Source organism: Primulina huaijiensis, chromosome 7 (assembly GCF_012295235.1).
Source record: "Primulina huaijiensis isolate GDHJ02 chromosome 7, ASM1229523v2, whole genome shotgun sequence".
NCBI classification, from domain to species: domain Eukaryota; kingdom Viridiplantae; phylum Streptophyta; class Magnoliopsida; order Lamiales; family Gesneriaceae; genus Primulina; species Primulina huaijiensis.
In genome coordinates, this window is record NC_133312.1 from 6,356,136 (window position 1) to 6,380,666 (window position 24,531).

The 24,531-nt window shown below is 33.2% G+C and overlaps 2 protein-coding genes across 4 annotated transcripts; both read left to right on the forward strand.

The window, feature by feature from the left end:
• The first annotated feature begins 2,633 nt into the window (after positions 1 to 2,633).
• LOC140981369 (BURP domain protein RD22-like) lies at positions 2,634 to 4,696 on the forward strand. The gene is made up of 3 exons (XM_073447752.1): positions 2,634 to 2,775; positions 2,901 to 3,009; positions 3,536 to 4,696. The coding sequence occupies exons 1-3, from the start codon at positions 2,737 to 2,739 to the stop codon at positions 4,411 to 4,413; spliced, it is 1,026 nt and encodes a 341-aa protein (XP_073303853.1). The 5' UTR covers positions 2,634 to 2,736; the 3' UTR covers positions 4,414 to 4,696.
• Positions 4,697 to 10,259: 5,563 nt separating this feature from the next.
• On the forward strand, positions 10,260 to 14,216 carry LOC140981242 (la protein 1-like). 3 transcript variants are annotated; one of them, XM_073447581.1, is made up of 10 exons: positions 10,260 to 10,444; positions 10,590 to 10,668; positions 11,181 to 11,330; positions 11,419 to 11,561; positions 11,709 to 11,857; positions 12,645 to 12,752; positions 12,834 to 13,242; positions 13,319 to 13,466; positions 13,766 to 13,847; positions 13,943 to 14,216. In XM_073447581.1, exons 1-10 carry the CDS (start codon positions 10,385 to 10,387, stop codon positions 14,043 to 14,045), a joined length of 1,431 nt encoding a protein of 476 aa, XP_073303682.1. In that variant the 5' UTR covers positions 10,260 to 10,384; the 3' UTR covers positions 14,046 to 14,216. The 3 variants fall into 3 exon arrangements, with proteins under 3 accessions (XP_073303682.1, XP_073303684.1, XP_073303685.1); XM_073447583.1 differs by lacking the exons at positions 10,260 to 10,444; positions 10,590 to 10,668 and adding an exon at positions 10,714 to 11,088 and having other exon boundaries at positions 11,174 to 11,330; XM_073447584.1 differs by lacking the exons at positions 10,260 to 10,444; positions 10,590 to 10,668 and adding an exon at positions 10,714 to 11,088 and having other exon boundaries at positions 11,177 to 11,330.
• The last annotated feature ends 10,315 nt before the right edge of the window (positions 14,217 to 24,531 follow it).

The window sequence follows — 24,531 nt, forward strand, 5'->3', positions numbered from 1 at the left end:
TTATTGTAACTTTGGAGCATGATCAACTTCAAAGTTATTTTTTATGTTATAATTTAGACCGATAAGAGATTTTATAACAAGATAGGTAACATAATCCAAAGATCTAAAACTTATATAGACATATGAGTTAGGTAAATGTTGATAGCCATAGACTGAAAATCGGAAGTTTAGAGGATTCCGCGGTTTGTTAATATGATTGCGATTGTTAAATAACACAATGATACTTGATTACCGTATTTTGTAAATTAAATTAATATAATTCGAAAAAGTATATTAATAGATCAGGGAATCCCATAAAAAACTTGATTTATAGATTGAAATTAAATTAAGATTAAGAGATATGTGAACTGAGATCCTAACAATTGTTTGTTTATTATTTTATTTTCAATTATTTATATTTTGTTTGTTTATCTTTTTATTTTAATTTTAAATTAGTTTATAAATTAATTTATTTTTTGTTGTAATTAACTAACGAATTTAGCTTAAAGTCAATCTGTCTAATAAGTCTATGTGGAAACGATATTCATATTTCGTACATTATATTATAACTTAAATCGTACACTTGCGATTTATTCGAATTAAGATATTAATTTTATTGGAGAATTTACAGTACTAGAAAAGTCCGATCATTAATCTACATGAAAATGCCTTAGATTCACTCCAATTTATTATAACATGACTTCATCGGTTTGCCAGTCTAATCCCAACCGAAATCATCGATCAGCGGTCATCATTCGTCAAAGGCAAAAATTATGAAATTCACCTTATGAGTAAGTACAATATTTTTGCTTGTAATTTATTCCGTAAATTACCAAAGTGCTCTTAATTCAATAAGTCGATCTTAGGATGACAACTTTCCCCACAGGTTTGAGGTTCCACTGGGAAAACCCGATGTAGTTCGGGCCGGGTATGAGATTACTATCCCTATCCCCGAACCCGTCCCGAAAAAAATATCAATAATAAAATAATATTATTATTAGAAGTAATAACATAATAATATTATTATTAATATTATCACTAATAATAATAGATAATAATAAGTTTTGGTTTGAGAAAATATCCAAATCCGTCATCGTATTGCCGTAGTAATATTTTTGAAACGGGGATGGAGACGGGGATGAGAAGTTGATCCCCGAAGTTTCGGATTTGGGATTCCCCGAACCCGAAAAAGCAAGTATTGGAACGAGTATGGGTGTGGGGATGAAATTCGGGGATGTGGATGACAAATCCGCCCCGCCCATTGTCATCCCTAAGTCGATCTTTTATATCCTAAGTCGATCTTTTATATTCTCTCACTTTTTCTCTTTTCGTGAGTGTGCAGATGTAGCATTTGAGATTTCTGAGTAAATTACTCGCATCCCATTTTCAATTTATATATTTTTTAATATAAAAACATGTTTTAAAAATATTTTAATAGAGAATAGTAGAAAGTCAAGATGAAAGCTACACAATAACGTTGATATATGATCCACGTAAGTACATATTACAGAGTGTGCTCTCAATTTCCTTATACAATCATACCCAATTAAATTCGGTAGTTGTTCGTTAAGTGTTGATCTACTTACTACCTTACCCCCAACAATCAGTCCATTTGCATAATTACTTAATTGAATACTTCAAATCAAAAACAATCACGACAATAGTATGGATTTATATTCGTGAAACTGGTCGATCTGATTTATATCTAAAGTGAAAAATAATAATTTTAACATAAAGAATAATATTTTTTTCACGAGTCAGGTTGTGTAAGAGATTTGTTTCTTAAAATTAGACGGTCTTATAAGATTTTTTTGTATGTATATATTATTATTAATTTTCCCAAAAATTATACAATTTTAAATAACTAAAATAAATATAATTTGCATTCAATTCTTGCGGGCCAAGTACGGTTGACGAGGCATGCAGTCATTAAAGTATCAATAAGTTTTGTTGTTGATAATTCTCCTTTTCTCACTCATTATTATAAAAAAAATTTAAACTTTATGTTAAATTTTAATAAATATTAAATCGCCTATGTATAGCTCTAATCAATTAGGCCCGACATTAGTATTAATCGAGTCGTTTTGGATATAAAAGTAACCGTTTGTTTGGGAATGTTGAAATTCGACGTTTCCGCATTATCTTGTGTTTAACTCAGTTGCGGAATCATATTCATTGGTACCCGGGCTATCCAATTTTTTTTAAAAAAATTTATATATAAATTTTGTATAATTTTAGATTATTTTAATAGTAGTCCGGGTAGATCAATTTAAAATATTAAAGAATTTAAAATTTTAAAATTCTAGCCCGAGATATAGCCATATTCTTAACTCCGCCGTTGGTTTAACTTCAGGTTTATTATAATCAGAGTAAAAAAAATTATAATATAATCGTTATCTTTCAATTTATCATAATCAGAGTAATTTATCATATTAACTCGAAAGTCTAGTAAAGAACACATCATTAAAATTTGGTGTAGAATCTATCGTGTAGCTCATATTAAAAGTTATCTAAAATTTAAATATAATCTTTCTGAAAATAATACTTTGGTTTTTGTATTCAATCAACACGACATTTTCAAAATACTATAGAATTTACTTTTTCTTTTTTTATATATTTAATTTTTTTGGTAATTAATGATGGATCAATTGGTCAAGATAATCCTATGTATCTATATTTACACTTCAACTATAAATAGTTCCACCTACATTTGATCACTTCACACCATATTTTTCAGAACCAACTTGAATTTTATCCATGGAGTTCAATTTCTACTTCATTTTAATATTTATTTCTGTAAGTAAATATATATAAGTATAATTTCAATTACATTCCCATGAATAAACCCCATTGTTTTCAATATTGAATAATGATTAATATTTAATATTTCTTTTTTTTTTTTTGGGTTTTTAATTAATTAGGTGGGATTGATAGGAAGCCATGCAGCTTTGCCTTCAGAGGATTACTGGAATTCTGTGCTTCCAAATTCTCCTATGCCCAAGGCCGTCAAAGATCTCCTCTATCCTGCAGGTCAAACTTTTTAAATATAATGTACATCATCGTTGAGGTGATATTCATCTGTTCGACGTGATAAAACATATTAAAATTATATATCGACTAAGTGAATGTAAGTTGGTGAGCACGGTTGATGAATAACATAGCAAAATTATATATATAACCATTTCTAATTTATAATGTAATTGTTGGGTTATAAAATCACATTTACATAAGTTTTTACAGTTGCATAGTGAAATATGTTTTCACAAATAACTCGTGATTATCCTATGTTCTAATTATTTTAAATAATCCGTGACTTTGTTTTCGGATTCAGGCAACAAGCTCGATCCTTATATTTATGGGGAAAATATGTTTATTTCTTACACATTAACATTTTTTTTAGAAAATAAGAAGAAATATTATATAAAATATTGTTATTATAGTATATTCTAATATAATGCATATTTACTATATTTTAAAGTTACGTTATGTTATTATACATTATATTATCTCACCCAAATTTTCTCATGTAAATATATTTTCTTTATTTCAACCTCAGAATGGGGAGAAGATAAGAGAACCGCGGTGTACGTCGGCCACGGCGGCGTTGGCGTTTATACCGGCAAGCCCGGCCACCGCACTAAAGTAGGTGTAGGAAAAGGGGGTGTAACCGTTGGAACGCGCCCCAAGACTGGTAAACCCGTTTATGTCGGTGTCCACCCGGGCGTAATCCCATTTATCTACACATACGCCGCCACTGAAACTCAGCTACACGATGACCCCAGCGTAGCCCTGTTCTTCTTACAAAAGGACTTGGCCGCGGGTAAAAAAATGAACCTTAATTTCTACAAAACTAAAAATAGCGCCACAGTTTTACCTCGCAAAGTTGCTGACTCGATACCCTTCACGTCAAAAAAGTGGCCAGAAATTTTCAGTAAGTTTTCCGTGAACCCAAGCTCAGAAGAAGCTGAGATTATGAAGAAAACAATCCAAGAATGTGAGGATGAAACAACCATTAAAGGAGAAGAGAAGTTTTGTGCAACCTCTTTGGAGTCCATGATCGATTTCAGCACCTCAAAGATTGGAAAAAATGTGGATGCGATATCCACAAACTCGGAAAATGGAGATAACTTGAAAGAGTACAATATTGTGGGAGTCAAGAAAATGTCGAGGGGAAAGGCGGTGGTGGCTTGCCACATACAGGCGTATGCATACGCAGTATTTTACTGCCACAAGACGGAAACCACGGTGGCTTACAAGGTATCGATGGTGGCTGCAGATGGGTCGTCGAAGGCAGAGGCGGTGGCCGTGTGCCACTTGGACACGGCTGCGTGGAACCCAAAACACTTGGCTTTTCAAGTATTGAAGGTGAAGCCTGGGTCTGTTCCAGTTTGCCATTTTCTTCCCTCGGATCATGTTGTGTGGGTTCCTCGCTAAGAATTAATAGTTGTTTGGACGCAGGTTCGGATCCAAATTAATATGCCAAATAGCAATCATTTGCTCATATTTCCAGTTCCTTTATTAGAAGGATATCACGCAGTACTTTGAACTTTGAACCATGTGTCTTGGTTTTGTTGTATTATATTATGTAATTGCATGAATTCTAGTGTTCTTGTTCTAGTTCTTGTTGTTCTTGCTGATTTTTATCGATGATTGATTTTGGATTTTATAAGTAATATTTGTTTCATGGAAAATAAATATGGTAAATATTTGTTTCGATCTCAGAAATTTAGAAAGTATTTACTTAATTTACAAAAAAAAATTTTAAAGTTTATATTAATTCCAAATCATGATGCATCATAAATTCATAACCATAGTCCATAGAAATACAAATGTACATTACTTTAATACATTAACTAGTATGTTGAAAATCTTAACATTTAATAACTCTATACAAGATATGTAGCAAACTATAGCTACTTACAAGTTACAACCACAGAGTATTAACATAATTATGCTATAGGGTTTAACTAATTGGAGTAAGTCTCTTTTGAGACGGTTTAATGGTTCTATATCTGTTATATATGTAAACTCGATCGATACTTGGAAACAAAAGTAATACTAATTTTGATATAAAAAAATAAATTTTTTTTCTTAGGTCGGACACAAATTGGTTCATGAGTCGGTCTCTTAGGAATTTTAAATTAATTTTGATTAAAATTATATATTTTAATTAATATAAGTTAGTTTGTTGATTTTTTTAGTTTTTTTTTTAAAAAAATAAAATTTATTTGTATTTTGATCACCATAATGTTATGTCCGAAAGGCAAAACTTTATATTAAATATATTTTTTTAAAAAATACTTTAAATATATTATTATACGATAAATGAATTCTAATTTAAATTACAATATTATATTGTAAATAATCAAACTAATATTATACTAATATAAAACATTATAGACAATTCAATTATCTAAATTTCCAAATTCTAATATTTAAACAATATTGAAACCATACTTTTTTACTTTTATTAAAAAAATATTCTTTTTTAATTTTTGGTTGAAAAATATATAAATATATATAAAATACTATATTTAATATATTATCAAATATGCCATAATTTCATAATTATTAATACATATATTTTAAGTATATTGATATAGGCAAAAACTTGTGTGAGACGGTCTCACGGGTCGTATTTTGTGGGACGGATATTTTATTTGGGTCATCCATGAAAAAATATTACTTTTTATGTTAAGAGTATTACTTTTTATTGTGAATATCGATAGGGTTGACCCGTCTCACAGATAAAGATTCGTGAGAACGTCTCACAAGAGACTTACTCATTAATATAAATATCATCAAATATTATAAAGTTACCTCTTTTAGCTCTTAATTAAATAATATTCACGTGACATATTCAACATGCTTATAAAAACGTATTTTTTGTTCCTATATATAAATGGTTTTTTCGAAAATATTATATAAATTATTTATAATCATTTGTCAATTTTTACCAACTTAATTTTTCCATGTCTTCAAATTTTGGACCCAAATTTAATATAATCATACTTTTTAATATCAAATTATTTTCTACAAATTATTTTAAAAAATGTAACTAATAGATAATCTATATAATATATTTTGAAGACATCTTTATTTAAATGTCTTGTTATAATTTATGATATTAAAATATATTTTTTAAAATAATAGGTTTATCGGGTACCAGATGTCTGGTGGCCAGCATTATCGGTACTCAATATTATTCAGGTATTTTTCCCACCCGATATAACAGGTATCCGATTACAATCACTCAAACCCGACAAAACCCGACTCGAACTCAAGCCCAAAGTCACAATTCACAAGTATACTAATTCACAAAAGTTTAACAGAATGGGAAGCGAAAACTACGTATAGATTATAGAAGTGACACAAGTTTAATTATTTTGTTAGATATTTATAAAAGCAAATTATAAATAGATATGTATTCAAAATCACAAAAACTTTTGTGAGATGATCTCACGAATCAATTTTGTGAGACATGTCTCTAATCTGGGTCATCTATGAAAAAATATTGTTTTTTATGTTAAAAATATTATTTATTATTATAAATATTGACGGTGTTGAATTGTTATCTCACAAGAGACTTATTAATTCAAAATATATTATATATTGTCTATTACTTACATTTGTTTAAATAATTAGTAGAAAAATAACTTAATATTAAATGCACGATTATATTTAGATGTGAGACCCAAATTTGAAGTCATGGAAAAATTAAATTATTGGTAAAACTTGACAATTGATATATTAAAAAAGGTATGGTTTATATGTTGTTTAAATATTAGAATTTGGAAATTCAGATAATTTGATTGTATATAATTTATTAAATTGTTACAATATTAGTTTGATTATTTTTAATATAGTATTGTGATTGAAAGTAGAGTTTATATAATTAATCATAAAACCTTACAATTTCACGAATCAATCACTACAAGAAAAATGATTTTCCGCAGCACGTCATCGACGGCGTGCATTAAAAGCACGCTGCGAATATTACTTTTAACGGCGTGCACTCATATGTACGCTGTTGATATTATTGCAGTTGACAGTATTAACGGCGTGCATTAAAAGCACGCTGCGGATATTACTTATCCGCAGCGTGCGTTTATGTGTGCAGTTAAAAAATTATATAAACGACAGCGTGAATGTAAATGTGCGCCGTTAATATTTAGCGACGGTTTTTTGAAAACCGACGCAATATTTATATTAGCGACGGTTTGTTTCAAACCGTCGCTATATTAGCGACGGTTTTAGTAAAACCGTCGCAATATTCAAATTAGCGACGGTTATATTATAACCATATCTAATAGCGACGGTATAAGTACGTCGTTATTAGCGACAAATTAACAACCGTCGCAATTAGCGACGGTTTAATACAAAACCGTTGCTAAGAGCGACGGTAAAACCAAAACCGTCGCAAATTGTCTTTAAATATCACCAGTCGAACCATTTCTTACCACACCACTTTAAAACACTTAAAATTTTTCTCTCTTAAGCAATTTAAGTTTCGATTTAAGGTACGTTTTTTGTTTCAATTTTTTGTAAATTTTTAAGTGTTAGTTATAGTGTACCTTAAATCGAAACTTAAATTGCTATTATATATCACCAGATGAATATTGTTATTATAGTGTACGTTTTTTTAAGATTTATGAAATTATAAACGTAATTTTTTTTTATTGTAATATCAAGATTAGCGACGGATTTGGCTTAAACCGTCGCTAAGATTAGCGACAGTAATTTTAATTTTGTCGCTAATTAGCGACGGGATTTTTAAAACACCATCGCAATGTAGCGACGGACTTTTAAAATATCCCGTCGCTAAGCAGCGACGGAATTGTAGTACCGTCGCTAATATTAGCGACGGAATATTAAAACCGTCGCTAATTAGTTAGGGTTAGTTTTAACGGCGTGCCTACGCACGCTGCGGATAAATGTATTAACGGCGTGCTTGTACACGCCGTATATAATCTTGAACTTTCAACGGCTTGCAACTTTGCAGCGTGCAATGTGCGCCGCGAAAAACGAATTTGCGCGCTGCGAAAAACCATTTTTGTTGTAGTGAATTTTATGAGATAAATATTCTGTTAGGATCGAGAAAGAGTTTAGAAGGGGGTGTGAATGAACTCTTTCAAGTTTTCTCGTGTAAAATATTGATTTCAACTGTTTTTAGGCGGTTGAAAAATTCTTCTCAAACGATTGGAAATGTGAACCACTATTAAGTGCGAAAAACGGTTCACAATCTCCAATAAGACTTTAAACACGCTAACAAGCTAAATCAATAACTAGAGACTGGAAAAGTGAGTGTTTGTGGAAAGTAAAATGACACAAGTTTGTTATGGATGTTCGGAGAATGAATACTCCTACGTCATCCTTTCTTCCTTTTTAGGAAGGATTCCACTAAAAGACTTTGGCTTTACAAACATCTTGCAACAGCCTACTCCAATCAGGACTTATCACACTGCCTGTTTTGGAACTCTTAGTGATCACTTTACACTTCTGGATTTTAAGAACACTTAGTTCACCAGATATCAAGACTTAATTAAATAACTAAACGGTTACTGATATGGATACACAGTTTGGTTTGAGTAGCACGAAATTGATCCTTAGATGATCGAATGTGATTCTGTTTAGAGCGTGCTGAAAGAGCGATGAAGTGTGTCGACTTTTGATAGCGCTCTGAGATCTTTTGAGTATGCACACTAGCAACGTAATTTTTGCTTTCAAGAGGTGTGTTTTGGCTAGCACACTCCTCCGTTAATATACACGATCTTCTTAACAGTCGAAAAGGACAAAGCAACGTTAACCTGATCCTCTGACCGGATGTGTTGCTGTCGTCTTTATGAGCATTAATTGTTCTCCAATGAACGCATTTAATGTTCCTTTTGCTCAGCATAGTTCTGAAGCGCTTTTCTTGAGGAGTTCCTTTTATGGCAACTGTTATTTATCATCAGAACTTGAAGTCTATACTTGGTCTATCTTTTCTGGGATAGATGCATAAATGCAGATCATTCTTGGAACTGATGTATCAAGGCGGTGTAATACTTTGAATGTATTAAGCCGGTCAGAGAATGTCTTTGAGCAATAAATGATTCTCTTTAATGATCCGGCTCTGAGGATGATCATTTAAGTCCAAGCTTATCAAATTTCAGACCAACGGTCAGCGGTTGAGACTTCTTTAAGCTTTAGCCAGTTTAGAAGAGTATTCCATCTGTTGAGCTGGGCGGTTGAACTGATACTTGTCACATATATGAACCGAATCGTTTTATCTTGATTTTGTCGTACACCAAAATTCTTGGGAATAATAATTTCGTAACATATTCTATTCGAGTCATCTATGAAAAATATTACTTTTTATGAAAAATGTTACTTTTTATTATAAATATCGACATGATTGATCTGTATCACGAATAAAGATCCGTGATACCGTCTCATAAAAGACGTATCTACTCGTAATTAATTTATAGTTATCATATAATAATATATTTAAAATATTTTTGAAAAATAAATTTAATGTGAGTATCCGATCGGGTATCGAACACGAAAAATCCTACACGACCTCAATCGATATTAACTGAATTTTTTATATATATACTTGTACACCGACGCACGCACGCGTTGCGTGCTTGTATAATATTTTTTATAATCCATTTAGTTTATATTTAAATGAATATTAAAATATAATTACAAGAAATAGTGATGGACTACACTGTAATTTGGATATATGAATTAAAAAATAAATAGGAAGAAGAAAGAGAAAAAAAGAGCAAATATGAATTGAACCTACAAATTGAAGTTCATGAAACAAATGTCATATCCGTTAAGTTACATGTTATTTGCATTAAAATTTTAACGTTTTATTAATATATATAATTATTAAAACAGATCATGACACTAAAAGTTAGTTACTCTAAAAGTCTTATACTAGTAGAGATTTATAAAAATAATTTATATAATTATCATCTAGTGATACTAATTTAGCACATATGTTTATTATCACAGGTTTATGATTTTTATATATTGAGGATAATTAAATTATTTGTGATGTTTTTTTATCATTAAATTAAAATTATCACACCTCATATTAAGGGTATTTTATCCTTATATAAAATTATTTATCTCATACCCATGATATTATCAGGGGCTTTCTAAAAAGATATCAAACGTGGGATAAAGAGGATTATTTAGCAATCCATCTCTTATCCAGTGTACCAAACTATACCATAGTGNCCGTACCCGAATGTCCGCTAATGGTGATAGCTTACCGAGAGCAGTGTGCGCTTGTGGCCCATTCCATCGACAAACAAGAAAATAATTGTAATAAATCCCAAGCAGCAATAGCTGTAAGTTTTTCGAAATTTCTGCAACCCTAATTTCTAGTCTCTCCGCCATTACTTCGGCATCAATGGAGCCGACGACGTCGACGTCGTTGGACGAAGAAACAGCAAAGAAAGTAATTCGCCAGGTTGAAATCATCGCTGTACCTATGTTTTCTTGCTTGATGTAGCTATTTATTTAGTTTTTGGGTTTTGGATTATAAAAGGAAGGTTTGTTTTTTGTTTTTTTACGTGCTATTAGTAAATTTTATATTTATTTCTGTTGCCTTGTAGGTAGAGTTCTATTTCAGTGACAGTAATCTTCCGAGAGATGCTTTTATGAAGAAAACCATCTCTGAAAGTGAAGATGGGAGTATCCTTTTCCTTGTTAATGAAGTTAGTTCTTGTGTTACTACATGGTGCATGTGGTTGCTCACAGCTTGATATGCTATGATATTTTTGTTTTCCTATACAGTAGTTAGAATAAAACTATAAATTTGATAGTTTATTAGTTCGTATGCAGTATGATTATGAATAGTGTAGTAAATTTATAAGATATTTGGATAGATTGTGCTAACCGTCTGGGTGGCAACATGACTGCTCAAGAAAATAAAGGAGATAGGAAAATATTTTTAGTGGTTTACTAAATAAGCTTTTCATGTTCGTTTCCTCGTGATAAGCTGCTTAAATTATCAATAAACGAGAAATTTCTCACACGGTTGTAATCTAGATATTTTTTGGCCAAAATGATTACGGGCTTTGCTAAAACTTAGTTTGGGCTGGAGAGGACAAGGTACATGATTTTTGATTTAGTAAAATATATACAATGGTGCTGTTATTTATTTGATTGTATGCCACAAATTCGTTTTCTTAACTAGCAGTCAGTGGTAAGTTTGTCATTGATTATCTCATTTTCACGAATGAGAGGTCATTTGGGCTTGGGTGAGGTGAAACCAGAAGATGTGGCAGATGACACCATCATGGCTGTTGTGGAAACTTTGAGGACCTCTACATTCCTTAAAGTTTCAGAAGATGGTTAGTTTTTTCAAGCTTGTCAGGATGTTATATGCTTGGATGAAATGCTTTCATGTCTTAAGTTATTTTTCTGTCCTTCTTCTTAAAGGGAAGAAGGTTGGTAGAATTACCGAGCTTGCGAAGGCGGAGGAGGTCATGAAGCAAGCAGATGTTAGAACAATTGCTGCCTCACCACTGGACTATGATGTGAAGCTTGAGGATGTTGAAGCTTTCTTTGGCCAATATGCTAAGGTATTTCTCACCACAGCTAAATTTCCAGTGTTAATTTTGAAGATTGCAATCGTTTACTTCAAGCCTCTATTGTGCTGTTTCTGAAGTATGATTCGAACCTATAAGATCGGGTAAAACCTGTAAATTCTGGTGACTGATCTATGCCAGGTTAATAGTGTGAGGTTACCTCGTCATGTTGCTGACAATAGGTTGTTTTGCGGAACCGCACTGATTGAGTTTTCAAATGATGAAGATGCTGCAAAAATTTTGAACCAAACCTTGCATTATTCAGGGGCAGAGTTAGAGTTGAAACCAAAGTAAGTATGAAACAGTTATGGGCATAGGTTTCTTATTTGATCTTAGTTGTGTTTTGCAGTCTCGCTGTGTTGAGCAAAAATTGTTATATTTATGTTCCAATTCTGTTAAGGTTAGAAGATATGTTCTCTCCAACTAGCAGTTTTCTCATGGGTAGATATTGGTGGGGTTGGTGGTGTATAACACATGCTTGTTTTCTCTACTGTTCTCCAACTTCATCGTTCTTCTTGTAGAATGTGGTTTGTCACTTTCTCAAACAACATTCTTTGACAGCCTTGAAAGCATGGCATACTATTGTATTTTTCATGGTTGATTGCATTGTTAGTATCCAAATTTTATACCCTGGCGCTGACATGAATATAATTAAATTATATTTTTTGTGTACTGGATTGGTTTAACTTAACTTTCGTACATCTGCATGCGAACCGATTGCAATTTTATACCGACTCTTTGATGTAAAATGTGCATCACATCTCAGGAATGAAGGGCATGAATCAAATCGTTGGATAGATGCTTTTATTATCTTATTTCCGTTGTTTTTTCCCTTTTCCACCATTTGCTATGGTTGTTGACCTCATTGCTCAGCCATAGAGAAGGCTTCCTTGTGTTTGATTCCAAAAGTGAGCCATATCTTCCTGATTCCCACTTCCCCTTAAAAATAGTTATTTTCTTTGTATTTTCTAAATTTTAACCTCATTTATCTTGAAGCCTGAAAGGATGGTTTTACATTGCTCCAACCCCATTTAATTAGACTCATTATGCTGTTGTTCTCCTTACCTGGTGACACAGGAAGGATTTCGATGAAATGAGAGCTAAGCAAGGGATAGAAGTGGCAAAGACTCGGCCCCAAAAAGGTGCAAATAATAAGGACAATGCCAATGCTGATGCTGAACCGGAGTGAGTATTCTGCGAAAAAAATTGTGGCAGAGGTCCTTATGTTTCTTCTACTGTTCTTTTCTGAAGCTATCGTTGTGACAGTTATCCCCAAGGCTTAATTGTTGCATTTAGATTGAAAAGAATCATCGCTGGAGATGATTTGGAACAAAATGGTAATCAAAAGTCCATGAGTGATAATGTTGATGCACCTGAAAAAGATGGTGAACAAGCTTTGCCACTAAACACGTCTGGAGATACCTCATTAGATATCGTGGTAGATGTTAAAGATATGGAGAACGATGAAGAAAATGCAGAGGGTGAAGAGGAGGTGGATAAGACTGGTGCAGAGACTGTTGTCCAAAAATCTGAAAAATCTTCAGACATAGCAGATAATAAGGAAGACCAAGGATCCCGTGAAGAAAGAATAAACATTGAAGCTTACAAGGATGACCAAGACGTTGTTTTAAGAGAGGACCTAAAACACATTTTTAATAAGTTTGGTAATGTTAAGGTATTAACTTCTAAATATTTTTATTTTGATTTCGTATTCATTGGCATGCACATAACTTCTGCTTTCTCCTAAACAGTTTATTGATTTCAAGTTTAAAAGTGATTCGGGATATATAAGGTTTGAAGATGCTGAAGCTGTTAAGAAAGCACGTGCTGCTGCTGCCATTTCTGAAAAGGGTGGTATAGCAGTGAAAAATTTCATTATCATTCTTGACCCTTTAACTGGTTTGTGTCAAACCCTTTCATTATTAATCTAATTTTTTCATTTAGTTGCGCGAAGAAGATAATGTCTTGCGAGTTACCATATGACAGTTAATATTATACTTGTTTCTGTCATCATCACTCACCACTAATCAATAGCTTAATCTTCATCTTCCATCCCACAATGGAAGAATTTTTTTTAACTTTTTCTTTAAAAAAAACACAGCTTTATGTAACAAACTACTGCCGGGTTGCCGACTTGGATCTCTGATAGCATTATTTTTGCATTTTTCAATCTCTTTGTGATTATTCTGTCACGATAGGTGATGCCGAGAAAGAATACTGGAGTTTGCTTCGGGAGAAGCAGGGGAGGCACCATGACAATCACCAGAGCAACCACAGGAGGTATGCTCAGTCATTCATAAATTGGTTGCACGTATACACTTTAGTCCACCAGGTCGATACTGTATCCATCTCGTTATCTTCTTGATGTTTAACAGGGGAGGAAAGCACAAGAGAGGCGGTAGGAATTTTGGTGGAAAGCATTCCCGTTCGAGAGAGAACGACTCGACAAATCGTCCCAATAAGTTTCAAAAAGTTTGACGAACCATTTAATCGTGGTTCATGTTCGACAATTTTGTGACCGGTTTTTATTGCCGCTGTTCTTAACCTCTCTGAATGTATGATCTATGAACTTGTCCGTTGATGCTATTTTGTAATACATAAATGAACCTATAATCTATTTATTATGACGCGCCGTTAGTATTTGTTTTAGTCAAATTCCACAATATTTATCAATGATTATCATCTCATTCTAACATTTTATTATATTCTAGCTTAAAGTATCATATTCTTTACAAAAATTATAATATCTCAAATGCTACCAAGTGCTAAAAATCAGTATGTATGGATGCAATGCTACCAAATATTGCTTAATGTTACACCAATACTAGAGGTATTTTATTTCAGAAAGTAAAACCAATAACGTTGTACGATTTATTTATTATGTATGCACATATTCTTAAAATAGTACATACCAGAAACGATGGAAATGTAGACATACATGATAACATGACAAATCCTGTTAAATGGAATTTCCATCAACTAATTAATTGCAATATAACACCCAATACCACATTCAATCCAAAATCCCTTCACCAAAATCCTAGATTCACAAGAAGTTCATGGAAAATAATTTTTTTTATGCAGCACTCTGTTCATTATTTTGTGTTCAATCCCCAACCACAGAAGCCATGCCTGTTGGTGGATAACCATAAATAAATCTAGAATCCATTGTGTTATATAATCAAGAATTAAACGATAAGTTGTAGCGAAAACGTACATGAAATCATAATCATTTAGAACAAAATGTCGATATTCCAGATCGACGTGTTATTCTTTGAGAGCCTTTTAGTTTCTCCCTTGATATATTTCTAGTAGTGAGATTTAGAGATAAGGGAACATGATACTCGAGATCTGAGAATCATAACCCTTATATAGATAATTATATTAATTATATTATGATATTACTATTTTAACCATCATAAAAATAGAAATTACACTTTAGACTCTACACATTAAAGATCCACAATCTATCTGATGCATTAAAGCCCATTAACCAAATACTTTAATTGTTTACTGTAGTTTGAGCTTAATCTTAATAGACAACTCAAAATACATATATTCATATATAAACACATATAACTTTAGTTGATCTAACAATCTCCCATTTGGACTATATGCGTATCCTTATAATCTTGTTTTGTGAAAATAACATTATGAGCTCAAATTTTTTGTCATTCTTGATATATATCTATAACTAGTTTGATCAATCAATCATATCAACATATGATCAAAGCAGTATTAGCTATACTTGTGGCAAACCCATCAATGGTCACACATGCCAAAACAACTGAATGACACATATAATGATGTGGAGATGTAGTAAGAAAATTTCATGCAATGTGATTATAACTTGCCTATTTCTTAATTGGTATTCTTTGAATCTTATTGAGATTAAACTTTAACCATAATCAAAGTGTGAATGAATTGGAATTTATGTATGCAGAAAATAACTTTAAATAACCATAACTGAAAATGTTTATAACAAAAAATATATAAAAAATTACAAACTATCACTAAAATTGAATATCCTCAATTGACATAACTCTCATATGAGCAGTGTGTTCATAAAACATTTTGGATGGTAGTTCCTTTGTAAGCGAATTCACAACCATGAAGCTTGTACTGATGTGCTCAATAGACAACTGGTCACTCTATATTCATTTTTTAACAACCAGAAACTTGATGTAATATGTTTTGACTTTGTCGTGCTCATGTTGTTTTTGGAATATAAAAATGTTGATTTATTGTAACTTTAGTGATCTTTCAATACCATAAAAATGCGCAGTCCCGTGACAAAATTTCGCAGTCATATCCCATTAATGGATGCCTCATAACATGGTATAAAGTTAGCTCTCATGGTAGAAGAGACTACAAGAGACTATTAGCTCTTCCAAAAATGACATCTCCACCAAGGAGATAGATATATTCCGATATAGTTTAATATTATCTCGGCATCAAGAAAAATCGTAGTTAGTATATCCAATGATCTCAAATTGATTCAACCTTCGATATATGACCATATAATCTTTTTTTCTCTGTACATGCCATAAATTCTTTTGACTTTTTTTTCAATGTTCTGCTCCTGGATTACTTAGGTATCTACCCAACATTCCTGTTACATATGAAAAATCCGGACGTGTACATACATGATAATACATCTAACTTCCTACTGCAGATACATAAGCAATCCTCTACGTTTCTTTTTCATCAAAATCATTTTTAAGGCATTGATTAAGACTAAATTTGTCTCCCATAGCCACATGGATATCAGTTTGCTTATATTCCTGCATCACATATCGCTTGAGAATCTTCTCAATATTGCATTTTTAAATCCAAGAAAATCTCGAATATGCATCACCAAGATCTTTAATATCAAAATTTCAAGCTATAAATCTCTTGGTTTTGTGTAACAAATCTATATCATTGCTAGCGAGTAGAATATCATCAACATATAAAATCAGAAAAATATGTTTGCTCCCACTGAATTATAATATACAAATTCATTACCGAATTCATCTCAATATCAAACGACACTTGATGAAACTTAAAATATCATTGTGGAGATGCATATTTGAGTCCATAGATGAATTTCTTGAGTTTGAAAACTATATTATTTGGGTCCCCAGACACAAAATTTTATGGCTGCATCATATAAATGGTTTCATCAATGTCACCATTGAGAAATACTATCTTTACATCCATATGGAGTAATTCAAAATCGAAATGTGCTACCAAATCCATTATAATTTTTAAAGAGTCTTTCGAAAAAACCAAAGATAAAATCTCTTAATAATCAATTCTTTGTTTCTATATAAAGTCTTTTGTGACAAGACGATCTTCATATTTTTTCACTTTGTCTTTCAAATCTTTATTGATTTTAAATGTCCATCTGCAACCAATGAGCTTCACACCTATAAGCAATGGGACAAGATCACACACATCATTGTTCTTCATGGGCTTTATCTCTTTATTTTTGGCATCAATACACTTCAGAGAGTCAAAAATTTCCATGGCTTGATGGACATTGATAGGATCATCATCCATCATTCCAATGTCTACCTCATGTTCTTCAAGAAATACCAAGTAATCATATGGCTCTATATTTCTTCTCTCTCTAGTAGATCTTCTTAATGTTGTAAGTTTTGGAGGTTTTTGAGTTTGTTCATCTGAAATAATGTGTTGAATGAGAGGATATCCGATATTGTCTTCAGGTATCGTGCCTTGGTCAAGGTAAAAAATGTGATCCTGATCGATGCCCAAAACATTTGTAGGAAATTTACATATTCATTTTTAAAGAAAATGTATCTAACCGTATCTCCCACCACAAACTCAACATCCTCAAAGAACTAGGCATTTCCCGACTTGAAAATCAACTTAGTTGTGGGATCATAAAACTTGTACCCTGAATCTTTTAGAGTATCCAATGAAACAACAATTGTCCTTGAGTCTAGCTTATTTTCAGTAGACTTATAAGGTCTTGAATTAGCTATACATCCCCATACGAGCAAATGATTAAGACCATGTTTTTTGCATGTCCAAAGTTCATAAGGGTTTTTGGTCGTTGCCTTAGTTGGAATCCTGTTAAGGATATATGTTGCAGTCTTTAGTGCTTCTTCTCAGAGTGATTCTGGTAAGGTAAAATGACTAATCATACTCCTCACCATGTTCTTAAGCGTTCTGTTTCGTCTTTCAGCAACACCATTGATAGTGTGCGACATCAAGTGTACTGTAGAATGACACCACATCCTCTAGGAATCTAGAAAAATGTCCTGGACGTTGTTCATCTGAACCATTATATTTGCCATTGTATTCGCCACCAAACTTTTAATCCTTAATCAAATTCAGCTTTATAACTTTTGAACAGATCCAATGATTGTGCATTTTTATGAATGAGCTAAATGAAGTCATATTTTGAAAAATCGTTTGTGAACGTTATAAAATACTGTTGACCATTACATGAAGCCGAAGATAATGACCCACAAATATTAGTATGCATAAGTTCTAAGATGCCTGAACTCTCATTAGCTTAAAATATTATTTTTTTGAATGTTTTACTTTTATAAAATTAACACAATTATTAAAATATGTGTAATAAGGCTCGAGAATTTTGTCTAACACAAGTTTTTGTATTATCTTTTCAAAGATATGTCCTAATCTCTTGTGCCATAATGCAACTAAATTCTCACATGTTAATTTTCTTTTAGTTTCTCTACTGATTTACAGGGATTCATTAAATGAAACAATAATATCCGACGAATAAAAATTATCTTAGGCTAATAAAGACCCAGAACCAACAAGATTTGAATCACAAAACATATTGAATGTTCCATTTCAACAAGAACAAGAAAAACCGGATTGGTCTAATGCAAAAATGAAAATCAAACTCTACCTAAAAGAAAGTACAATGAATGTTTCAACAAGATCCAAACAAATTTCAGTCTTTAACAATAATCTGAATTTCTCAATTGCTTCAACTTGAACTTTGTTGTCATAACCAGCATATATGAATCTTATGGCTAATGTGTATGGGCACTGAAATAAAATTAACCTCAGAACAAATCATATTTGGAAAAATAAATTTCTTAGCACGCCAAATCTGGTAATTGGTGCATTGCTTCTTCATATACCCATTACTGCCACAAAAGTAATAACCAGAGCCTTGAGAATCGTTGAGATTATTCTGCTGTATATTCTGAGGCCTTGATCTGCAGTTTCCTTATCTTTTTTCTTTCCTTTGTCCTTTGAGATAGAGGCAAAATTAGACTTTTTGTCTTATCTTTTTTTAACCTTTGCTCTTTCTGAACACAATATGATATGAGCTCATTTAGAGACCAAGTCTCTTTCTGACAATTGTAGCTCATTTTAAAACTGATTGAACTGTGTTGGAAAAATTACTAAAACTAGATGCATTAGCAAGTCCCCAGAGAGTTCAAATTTAAGTGCTTTCAATCTATAAGTAAGATGAGACATTTACATAATGTACTCATTGAAGCTAGATTTTTCGAAAAAATACCATTTCAGAATTTTCAAACATCGTTTCAAGATTCTTAAGGAATTCTTTAGTTGTATCAATGCCACTAGACACCATGCTCCTGAAGGTTTCTGGAAAGGTTATCTTCATAATCATCATGCACATGCGATTCCACCTCTTCCACTTTTCCAACTCCCTCTTTTAATAAGAGGTACTCTTATAAGTAATAGTAGGAGGAGAGTCAATACTTATTGCAAGATTGAAATCCACGACTCTGAGAACTATCAGCAGATTCTCTTGCCATAATTGAAGTTTGAGCCATTTAACATATGAATTGAATTAATGTTGGAACTGATATTCGCATGAGTCATATATGAACAGAGAATAAAACCACAATACTACATGCTTAACAATTATCCTTATAAAATTATCAATAAATTTAAATAATGTAAATCTCATAACATACCGAGCACTTTATTAATAATATATATTTGGGAAAAATATTAAATTCTAATATATTTGGATAAAACATTAAATTGCGAATGGTATCCTGGCGCGACAGTCAAACACTGAAGTTAATTTATATGTTAAATAAAAATATTTCTTTGAGCCGATTTATTATTCACGTGTAAAGAAAAAATTGAATAAATATCAAAACATATTATTATATTTAAAATAAATTAGTTTCTACAAAATATGTCAATTTGATAACATTTTGTTTAAATAAATCCATTTCAAAAAAATATAAAATATAAACTAATTAAAAACTTAAACTGTATTAACCATCATCCTTAATTTTTTTTTCCATATTATGAGGGATAGGGAAATAAACGTGGTGAACAAGGCTGCAGGAAATTCAAAAGATGATATTTTTCATTTTATCGTAGTACTGGAAACGAGGTCTGGCATATGTTTAGATACATGATCATTCCTGAAGACTATATCGACAGTACTCGCAGTAGTGATTTGAACTCCTCGACTTGGTCCACAGTGCAAAGATTCCATGAATTTGTGGCAATCCCAATATATAATCCTCTGGGGGAGAAGTTGTGGGGACCCGGACGCTAATCATCTTCTTAATCGTCATTGGGATAATTGGATCAATGTAATTAATAAGTGTCTACAATTTTTTTTTAATATAGTGCGGAACGTAATGGAATCAATCTAATTATATATATCAGTATAATAGTACAAGTCTTGTACAACAAACATCAAACTCAAACTAAGGTGTAACAACTAAATGTCAAGTGTTCCAAACCCTATATACATCAAAGTCCGAAGTCTCCACTCTAATCACGATCTCTCTCATCTTCTTCCTGACCCCGATCCTGTCCCACCTGTTGCCATGCACACATACAAACACGACAACAGCCGGATAATTCCGGTGAGAAATACATCCCAGTATAAATCAACAAAACATGCAATCATATAATCGATATAAAAGCATGAAACAAATATCAATCACATGTATTAAATCTGAAAACATAAATCGATATAAAACTGTAAATAACTCGTGACTCTACAGCTCAGACTAGACTCATTCCTAGTCTAGGGATCCCGGTTTCCAGACGTTGGCATACTATATCGAATCTCAGTAATAGAAGTAAATCCACTCCTAATCAAACATCGATATAAACCAAACATCTAGTGTCTTGACCTATCCGTCAAAGACTTTGGCACCTCCGCCAATAACTCCTCTGTGACAATGTGCAATGGGCCAGTGACTACTCTATCACAGTCTGTCACTTCTGTCACAAGACCAATCGTCTAATCACGCTTTCTATAAATCAATAGAACAAGCATATCAATTCAAATCAATGCATATAATAACAATAAGTATGTGGTTTAGGGAAACTCAAGTTATATCTAACTCGAGTCATTCTCCCAGGTTCGACATTGACTTATACATTTCTTTCGTAGTCTCGGTCTGAAGCAATATAAGTGCTGAACTCAAGACTGTCTCTGTAAATCTGAAATGACATATCGAGAATAATAATATCACCATTTCATTCCCAATTCAATATTGAATCTGATTACTCTGAATTTAATGCAAATCAACGGCATAACGGCACAATCCTGATATCTCCGTCAATACAATAGCAACATATATCAATTACAAACGATAACCCATATCCGTTACAATCTGTAATCAATCCATAATCCAAATCTGTTCAATTTCAATCGATAAAATTAGAAAATCATAACAATTCAAAAATCAACTTGTCTTCGATCTGACTTCGATTCTACGATGTCTAGTATTCCCAGAACACATACTAATGATCAAATTATAATTCTCCCAATACATAAATTTCAAAACATATCAGAAAGTAATGAAACTTACGTCCTTGTGTAGTAGGTGACGAGAGGAGCACAGAACTGTGTTCGGATTTAAATTCTGCTAAACGGATCTTGCACAATAAATTTCTAGGCTTTGAGGAAATTTGAGAGAATAGCTATGGAATTCGTTCGATTCTTGCTGGAGTCTGAAGAAGGAAATGATATTTGACATATCAAGTTGCATAAGAAAGCCAAGTGTCCCATTCAATCTACTTAATTGCACTTTAGCCCCTGAAACTTCACTATTTGCAATTTGGTCCTCACAATTTTTTTTAATTCAATTTCGATCCTCAACATTCCAAAATCATAAATTAAATAATCTCGGATTAAAATGATAAAATCTCGGGCCTTACAATTCTCCCCCTCTGAGACATGATTTCGTCCTCGAAATCTCAAGCAATCATATCACAGGCATTCAAATCAGAAATAACAGAAACTGAAATAGGAAACCCACATCAGTGGAATAAATCTGGGAACTCCTGTCTCATATCTGATTCAGTCTCCCAAGTAGCTTCTTCAATGCCGTGACGAGTCCACTGGACTTTCACAAGAGGAATAATCTTCGTTCTGAGTTGTTTTTGTTTACGATCAATAATCTGGATTGGTTTCTCAATATAACTCAGACTTTCATCAAGCTCGGCCTCGTCTGGCTGAATAATATGAGAATCATCGGGGAGATACTTCCGCAGCATAGATACATGAAAAACATCATGTATTTCAGATAGAGAAGACGGTAATGCGAGTCGATAGGCACGATCTCCTATCTTCTCGAGAATCTCATACGGCCCAATAAAACGTGGAGACAACTTCCCTTTCTTGCCAAATCTGACAACTCCTCTGAAAGGTGAAATTTTTAAAAATACTCGGTCTCCTGCCTCAAATACCAACGGTCTACGTCGAACATTGGCATATTTGGCTTGTCTGTCTTGAGCTGTCTTCATTCTCTTCTGAATCAGCTTCACTTTTTCTGTCATATCTCTAATCATATCAGGTCCAAACTCAGGTACCTCAGAGATATCATCCCAATACAGAGGGGATCTGCACTTCTTACCGTACAATGCTTCAAATGGAGCCATCTCAATACTCGTCTGATAGCTGTTGTTGTACGAGAATTCACAAAGTGGTAATGAATCTTGCCAACTAGTGCTAAAATCAAGCACTACAGCTCTCAGCATATCTTCCAATGTCTGGATAGTCCGCTCTGACTGTCCATCAGTCTGTGGATGATATGCGGTACTCAGATGTAATTTCGTACCTAGCGCCTGCTGCAAACTCTGCCAAATGTGCGAAGTGAACCGAGGATCACGGTCTGATACAATCGACTTTGGCACTCCATGTAATCTGAACACTTCTCTGACATAAATATCTGCCATCTGGTCATATCTGTACGTCATCTGGTACGGAATAAAACATGCTGATTTTGTTAATCTGTCAATCACAACCCAAATCGCATCACAACCTCTGGAGGATCTCGGTAACTGCATCACATAATCCATGGAAATGTGATCCCATTTCCATTCAGGAATCGACAAACTGTGCAATAGTCCTCCTGGTTTCTTTCTTTCAGCTTTCATTTGTTGGCAATTCAGACACTTTGACACAAACTCTGTGACATCAGATTTCATCTGTTTCCACCAAACTGTGTCTTCAAATCATTGTACATCTTCCTGCCACCAGGATGGATACTGAATCGACTGTTATGCGCTTCTGACAATATCTGTTGTCTCAACTCTAAAACCTTCGGCACGACAATACGATTATTCACATACAGTACATCATCACGTACCTGATACTCTGATCGATGACCTGATCTGACCATCTGAATCGAGTTCTGCACATTCTGATCAACTTTCTGAGCCGATTTAATCTTCAAAATCAGCTCTGGTTCGGCTTGAACAACATACAATCGCAATGGTCTACGATCTGTCTCAAATCCCAATCCAGGCAAACAGCAATCTTCTATCAAATTTGAAACACCTATCGTCGATAGGGATAAAGAACATACCTTTCGACTCAGTGCATCAGCTGCTGCATTGAACTTTCCTGGATAATACTTGATTTCACAATCAAAGTCTTTCAGCAAATAAAGCCATCTTCTTTGTCTCATATTCAATTCTGACTGCGAAAACAGATATTTTAAACTTGTGTGATCAGAATAAATCTCAAACTTCTCACCGTAGAGGTAGTTTCGCCATATCTTCAGTGCAAACACAATGGCTGCCAATTCAAGATCATGAATTGGGTAGCGAGATTCATGCGGCTTCAACTGTCTCGAGGCATAAGCAATCACATGTCCTCGCTGCATCAAAACACAACCCAGACCTCTGTGAGAAGCATCACAATATACAACAAATCCACAAGTACCTGACGGAATAGTCAATATCGGTGCACTAGTCAATCTATTCTTCAACTCAACAAAACTGGACTCACACTCCTCAGACCAGACAAATGGAGCATTCTTCTGAGTCAGCTGCGTAATCGGTTTAGCAATACTGGAAAAATCTTTAACGAATCATCGATAATATCCTGCTAAACCCATAAAACTGCGTATTTCCGGCACTGATGTCGGTCTCGGCCAAGAAATCACGGCCTCAACCTTGCTTGGATCAACTGATATACCATCTCCCGATATAATATGACCCAGAAATACAACCCGTCTCAACCAAAACTCACATTTCGACAGTTTAGCATATAATTTCTCAGATCTCAGAGTTCTCAGAACAGTTCTTAGATGCTCAGCATGTTAAATCATATTCTTGGAGTAAATCAAAATATCATCGATAAAAATAATCACGAAATCATCAAGATATTTCTGAAATACACGGTTCATCAGACCCATAAATACAGCTGGAGCGTTTGTTAACCCAAACGGCATAACAATAAATTCATAATGTCCATACCTGGTTCTAAACTCTGTCTTTGAGATATCAGAATCTCTGACTCTCAGCTGGTGATATCCAGATCTCAGATCGATCTTGGAATATACAGAAGAACCCTGCAACTGATCAAATAAATCATCTATACGGGACAAGGGGTATTTGTTCTTTACCGTCGCCTTGTTCAGTTGCCGGTAATCGATGCAGAGTCTCATTGAACCGTCTTTCTTCCTCACAAACAATACTGGAGCACCCCAAGGAGAAACACTCGGTCTGATGT